Here is a 7,061-nt window from a genome sequence, read left to right on the forward strand (position 1 = left end):
ACAGTGGATTGACAATTACAATGATTACAATGAAAGGGCTAGAAATCCTAAATACTATGAAAATAATACAATCACTTAAAGGAAAATTTTGGAGCTCTTCAAATAATTAAATAATGAAGATTTGGGTTAATCTGGTAGCACAATAGCTTCTGTTTAAAAAAAATATATATTCCTCTCTTTCAGTGGTCATCTAAAGGTATAACAAAAAAGGGAAGGGGCACAATGTTGTCAAATTGCCACATTAACCAAGAACAGGAGCTGCTATGTAGATCACTGGAACAAGCCCTCCCCAAACCCCTCCCCCCCCCCGACACACACACACCAGACCAGATCGACAGAATTGTGGCTCAATATGGATGAAGAGACTTCAGTCAAATGCGCACTCACGCCCTCACGAGACTGCAGCCTCGTTCAATAATTCAGGCCGGCTGAAGAAATTTCATAACCAGACAAAGAGAAACCATCGAGGGGGTAGGGAGGAAAAGCAGGACAAGGTTGGGGGGGGGGGGTGCAAGAAGAGAGGAGAACAGAGGGTAAATATAAGAGGACGGGCAGGAGAGTGGATAGAGATGGGGGGGCCAGAAGAAAGAGTGGAGAAAGGGTAACGGGGTGGGGTCCCCCAGGCCTGCAGTCCCACAGCTACAACACCAGCGCTAATAGCCTCCGTCTGTCAATCACACCCTTCTCACTTCCTATACGCAGATGGGCCGGCTGTGAGAAAGGAAAACATTAACCCTTTCATTGCATCTCCTACATCAATGTTAAAACCTGTAAGCGGCAAAAAATAATATGCATATCGTATCAGCGAGGAAATGCTCACTGATTACGCATCACCGCCAGGTGTGTTTATCGAGGCAGAACACCACATGTATTCAACGACAGTGAGCACAACCGATCAAAGAGGGAGCAAACCGCTTTCGCGTACTACTGTATGCGTAATATAAATGCATCAAGGGGAAAAAAAGGCTGCAGATAGTTGTGTAGAATACACTCCCATTCCTCTTACCACAAGCAAACCTCATTTATAACTCAATTATGGCTACTGACAGCATTTGCTTTTGAAACTGCTGCTGCTTCCACAGCAATTTCCCAGAGTGATGATAGGGTGTTATTAAACACATGTGTGCACTGGCAGCAGTACCACACATAAAGACCCAGTGTGCCAATTACACGATGAGAGACAGCTGGAGACAGCATGCTAAGAATGAGTGCAGTGCTAGGCTAGCCCTGCTGGAGTACTACTGCCTTTGTAATATACATAAATTGATACTTACCAATTCGTGTTTACCATATACAGTGAGCTCCATAATGTTTGGGAAAAAGTCACATATTTTTTTGATTCGGCTCTGTACTCCAACTCACAACTCACATGTGGTTAAAATGCAGATTTGCAGCTTTGATTTAAGGGTATTTATATACATTTTGGTTTCACCATGTAGAAATTACAGCACTTTTTATATGTCAAACCCTCCACCGCCCCCCCATTTCAGAGAACTCAAACTGGTCATTCCAGCTGAACCAGCAAGTGACATCAGATCCACACTCAACCAGTACACACCAACCAAACATCAAGCAGCTGCATCTTGGGTGCTTCTACATCACTTCAAAGCACATTTGGAAAAAAAAAAAGAGATAACCGCTCTTTGGCAGTCACTCAGGACCTTTGTGTGACACTGTGAAACAAAACTGATGTGAATTCACAAAACCAAAAGCAAGTGCTAGTGTTTTTTAAAAGATAAGTTCAATCAAGTGTTTTTCATTGAAAACTGTTTTTAGTCTCTCTGCAGAGAGAATCCCTTAAAATGCCAAGATAGCAGACAACTCAGAGCCTTGACAGGAGCTGAACTTCCACTTCTGAATAAAATTCACCAAAGCAAGTCGGTCTGCTGGCAGCCCACAGGGCTCATGTATCTTGAGTGCTACTCTCACAGAGGGTTTTTATCATCCTTTATCAGTCAGCACTCAAAGCCCGCTGTAGAACAACAATGTGTGTTTTGAAAATTTCACTCCTCCAAGATACCAAAATCCATCAAAAGCCCCTTTGAGCAGATTAAGTTAAGGACAGTGTCCGCATTTATTTACTGGAAGCTGAATTCAAAAGTTCTCAGATTTAGGCTAGAGATTAGCTGCAACAGGGAAATAGACATGAGATGAGAATATGCCAAATTTAAAGATGAAAGGATTAAAATGGTGAAATAATCCCTTTATAAATATTTGGATTTATTGTAAATAGGCCTACTATTAATGCAAGTCAACAAAATATCCATTACTAAAATAAATTATATTTGATTAACATAAAGTTTGGAGAAGAATTTGGTCAAGTATTCACCTTTGGTATAGACAGATTTGCAATATTCTCATAATAAAATACCACCAAGGTTTCATAAAATTTGTATCCATGGATTCAGGAAAAAAAATCAGTACACTGAATTTAAATGAACAGTAAATGTATGTATTACTTTGCATTGGTGCATTTGTGGGTCTACGCACATGTCAGTTATGCTCAAATGTTGATTCATGCCAGGGGTTCATTTTTTACTGAAGATACAAAAGGAGATTTTAAAGCAAACAGATGCAAGCTGTCTGAGGTCAAGGCCAGAGCCATTGCAAAAAAATAATTCAACATTCCCCAATAATAACTGACTACACACAGAAACGCTGCAGAATGTTATTTCAACCATTTCCTACTGCTGTCCATGAGATCTATTAATGTAATAAATTAACATTTTTCACTCTGTGTTTTCTCCCTCTTTTTTTCCAAGTTTTCCATGATTTTCAACAACTTTGCTGTAACTACTCCACAACTTCAGCCAACATTCTCCAAGACAAACACCCCCGCCTTAATCATAAGCATAATGTTACAGGGCATTATGTACAGCCAGAGAAAACAACAGGAGTGCTGGTGGATAATTAGTCACACAAGGAGGCAGAGGAATCCAGCTTCCATGACATCCAAGCCTCTTTAGATGCGGGCTACAAGTGCTGCCCTTCATCATCAAAAACAGGAGCACAGAGGGGGTGTTTGTCATGATGAGGGTTTGCTGGGGGTTTGTTGACTAATTATATGTCCCCAGCCCCCCAACACCACTCCCCAAACCATCATCCTCTTTATGGAGTCTGTTTTCCGCAAGCTATGTGATGTACTCCTGTGGAAGATAATCTCTGCTTATAATAAATGCGTTTCAAAAAGGTTGATCAACGGTAGAGGCAAGCCGCAGATGGAGGCCACTATTGACTGTGGGGTGAGGAAAGCACACCCCCAAACAAGACATACTGACCAGGTGGTGAACTGCTGCCTCACCTCAGACACTGCCTGATCACAGCCCTTCAAATCATTTCAACAAATCTCCCAGAATCCCCTTCTGTTGCACTTCCCCTCTGCCCATCTCAAAAAGCCTACCTCAGCACAGAATCAGAAAATCAACATTTATTTATATCTCTGTGTTTGTGATGTAGTTGGTGGGGGGGGCTGGCTGGGCTTTCCATATAATACACTCTCATATTTGAATTGGAGAAGTGCTGCAATATGCAAAAATATGACATTGTTCTCAAGGTGACATCAGCAAGCAGCACACTTGTCTATCCCTGTGTCACTCACAACACAACACCCACAATGTGTGTTCAGAGTAACCTGCACATCTTTGCTTAAATCTGCATTTAATATTCACTTGAAGTATGTTCAATATTACAATATTCAATGTAGAGAAATGCATTCTTTACAATATCCATTTGTCATTTTCCTGCCGTGATTGATATCAGATAATTCAGAGAAGAAGGACTGGAATCTAGTCAGACTGGAATTCACTTTGTGCAACATGTTCCCATTACACTGGTGAACTGCTTTAATCACCATGACTAAATATGCTTGCCAATACATTTGACAGTCAGAATTTCATTGACTTTATCATTAGCATGTACTTATAATATATAATATTATACTGTGTGTGTGTGCATGTGTGTGTGTGCACAGACACAAAAAAATGATTCCATTTGAAGTGCAACTATTTTCCAAAGATGTTATGCACTTGTCAGGTCAGGCAATAATTCAAATCTAGGCTGAAAAGTGTTTGTATCCCACAAGCCCATTTTACATAAATTATCCATTCCTTTTTGGAATGATGAATTACCGTCAGTATGGTTGTTCATATCACAGCCATCTATCAAATATGCTTTAATCACAGAGATAAATATCATGTTATAAAACTAATATAGCAAAGAACACTATGTCATAAAGTCAATTTTAGTACACAATGCCAGATGTTAAATAGAGGTGAAAATCTGCAGTTCATGGCGGTGTGTGAAGCAGATATCCAATTTATGAGGGATTACACAACCACCCCAGTCTCATCAGGATTCTGGTGGCATGATGGAGGATTACACTCCACACTGAGCACTCTCCAAAAAGCATCCCACCGTACCATGAAAACCCATAAGAACCTTCTTTGTCCATCCAAAGCACTGGAATGTTACTGACCATAGCAATCAGAGTAATGTAAGGTCGGTCAAATTCCACCATGACTTTAATATTCAATCTGGATTTTTAAAACCAATCGTTTTAGCTTATTAAAAGAAAAATTGGCAGGCTGACAGGTGACAGATGGGGATTAATTATTCAAGATTTTAACACTGATCTTCTGGAAAGCAATGGGAAAGCATGCTTGTAATAATAGCAACAGTGGCAATCCCAGGATATAAGACAACTGAAAATATACATTTATTACAATAAAATGAGAGAGGGAAAATATTGAATGATCTCAATGTAATACAGTATCCATGCAAAAAGATTCAATCATTTTCTTATAGAACATACAAACCTACAAGTATATCCCAGCCATACAGGTCCGGGGTACTTTCTTTCACATGCATCCCACAACTACCTAATGCTTAACAATGGTTGCATCCGGTCATGGGGACTACATAGGAACTGGAGAGCGTAGGGGGGCCAGGCGGTGAAGCCTAGGAAGTAACGGGAAACAGCCTCTTCTGCGTATACGTGAGGGGAAAAACGCTTACTGCCCATTGAATTCAATGTAGAAATCCAAGGTCATTTAACAACGAAAGAAAACCACACCGGTCCATTTTTTTGTGATCATAAATTTCATTATGTGCAGCAATTTCTGAAACAATGGTTGCTTTGGTCCAGAAGTCTTGGCTAAATACTCATTAAAATTTTTCAATCTGCTTTTCAGATTAAACGTAACGGTCGTCGATCGAGTTTCAAAATACCATCGAGGACGTTTTATTTTGCCTTCGAAAGTCTGATATTCCCCATTCATTTTAATAGGAGCTCCAATGTTTTTCCATCAACACGCGCAGTACAGGCTTATTCCCGGACTTCACACAAGTTTAGGAGCTGAAGGCGTGCTCCCCCGTCTAGTTAAATATGCATGTCTACGCATCCAGTAGGGTCTAAAGCAGCGGTAGGAGGATAGTGGGTTGTGTCAAGCAATGGTACAGCAATTTACAGTCATGGCCCCTCAATCCCACAATATTTACCCAACACCCCCTGAATACACCACAGAACATACGCCATAATTACACCCCATTCACTGACAGAGGGGGTAGTTGGGTTAGTCTACTGACAAAAACTGAAAATGATAAAACTCAAAAACTACAATCCATCAGACCAGACCAAACCAACGGGAAAAACTGGCTGACAAGGGAACACTACCTTGTGAGATAACATTCAACATTATCAAATGATACAAGTGGCACTTCTGAGAGTATTCATAGGTTAAAATCAATTTTAAAAATAATAGGCTGCCATCTAAATAAAATATTAATGCTTTAATAGCGTAAAAGCAGTCGGTTTTGTGCAATATGGGCATCAGTAAATCACATAGGCCTAGCTCGCTTAATCGTAGGTTATTGTGAATCCGCTCGAAGTAAAGACAGTTTGCCCCCACTGGGCCTTACCATAGCAGTTGGACTGACGACGACTCGCCGAATCCTTCTTCCAGAGTGAAGACGAATTTCTTCACATTGGTCAGCTCCAGGGAATGGTGATGTTCTGTCACTTGGACCAGTTTTACTGAAGCTGGAAATACCATGAAAACGTAATAATTAGATATCCTAGTTGAATACATCTGAATACCAGTGCATATTTAAGTGTGAACCAGCGACCTCCACGGGAGACCTTGTGTGTTCGTTTAAAATACGACCACTAACCGTGTAACGAAAACACTTCATCATCATCACTGATTTTAGCTTACGGCTGGTGTGTTGGCCAAAGGGCATCACCTCCAAACTTCAGGATAGGCAAGAGAATTATATCCCTTGTTTCACAGAGAAATCTCTCGGCTGCCATCTAACTACGTCACCCCTTCTCAGACTTTCACGAGAAATAAACGCGTTTGCGATGTTGTCTGTGTCTGGGATTCAACCGTGGATTTACTAGGCTATTAGCCTACAGCCTACTAAGAGTAGGCATACTACATGTCCCCCCTAAGATGAGAAGATAGACATCTAAACAAAGCAAATATTTATGCTAAGAAGCCTAAATAGTTTACATTGAACGGATCTGACTAAATGCAGCACTAACGGAGATTTCCAGTAGAACAAAAATCATTGTGTCGGTATAACTGCGACGAATGTAAATATTGACAAACTTGTTTAACAAAATATTTTTTCAGCCTGATTAGTTGACATACATGCTATTTGTGTAGTTTGTATTTTATCATTTGCGTAGCCTCATTTATTTCATCGCGTAGAGCTGCAGTTTTTTGCTGAGCTGATTAAAGGCCGCAGTCAATGGAGCCGACCTGCGGATATGACGCAATATAGTAGTGTTCGAAGACAGACTCTGGCTGTTTCAGCCGCAACATTGTATCACTTCACCGGCTTTGCCGGTGAAAATTACATAGGCTTGCAGAAAAATGTAGATGCCTGTAAAATCTGGCGATGTTTATCGCAAAGAAAATGTCATCATGTGTTCATTAGTGATTCACTCCGTGTAAATATGTATCTCGGGTACAGTACCTTCAGAAATCAGTGTCAGGTGCCCCTGTTACCTCTGTTACAAACAACACTACCGAACTAGTGTGTCAACGGAGGGACAGATT

General features: G+C 40.6%; 1 protein-coding gene across 4 annotated transcripts in view; it reads right to left on the bottom strand.

Annotated features, from left to right (window-relative positions):
• The window catches only part of LOC135241706 (cholesterol side-chain cleavage enzyme, mitochondrial-like), a 59,762-nt gene extending 52,963 nt beyond the window's left edge, over positions 1–6,799 (bottom strand). Inside the window, exons 1-2 of one of the 4 annotated variants that reach the window (XM_064312308.1) lie at positions 6,651–6,799; positions 5,917–6,037 (exon numbers count right to left, since the gene is read on the bottom strand). Coding sequence is in view for 1 of the 4 variants with exons in the window: in XM_064312310.1 (XP_064168380.1) it covers positions 5,917–6,037; positions 6,213–6,237 (146 nt within the window). In the remaining 3 variants the exon portion in view is untranslated. Of the gene's footprint in view, positions 1–5,916; positions 6,038–6,168; positions 6,188–6,212; positions 6,408–6,650 lie in introns of those variants that run through there. The other 3 variants (XM_064312311.1, XM_064312310.1, XM_064312309.1) reach the window with 3 other exon arrangements.
• Positions 6,800–7,061: the final 262 nt, after the last annotated feature.

The sequence above is a fragment of the Anguilla rostrata genome, chromosome 16, assembly GCF_018555375.3.
Source record: "Anguilla rostrata isolate EN2019 chromosome 16, ASM1855537v3, whole genome shotgun sequence".
In the NCBI taxonomy this organism is placed as follows: Eukaryota; Metazoa; Chordata; class Actinopteri; order Anguilliformes; family Anguillidae; genus Anguilla; species Anguilla rostrata.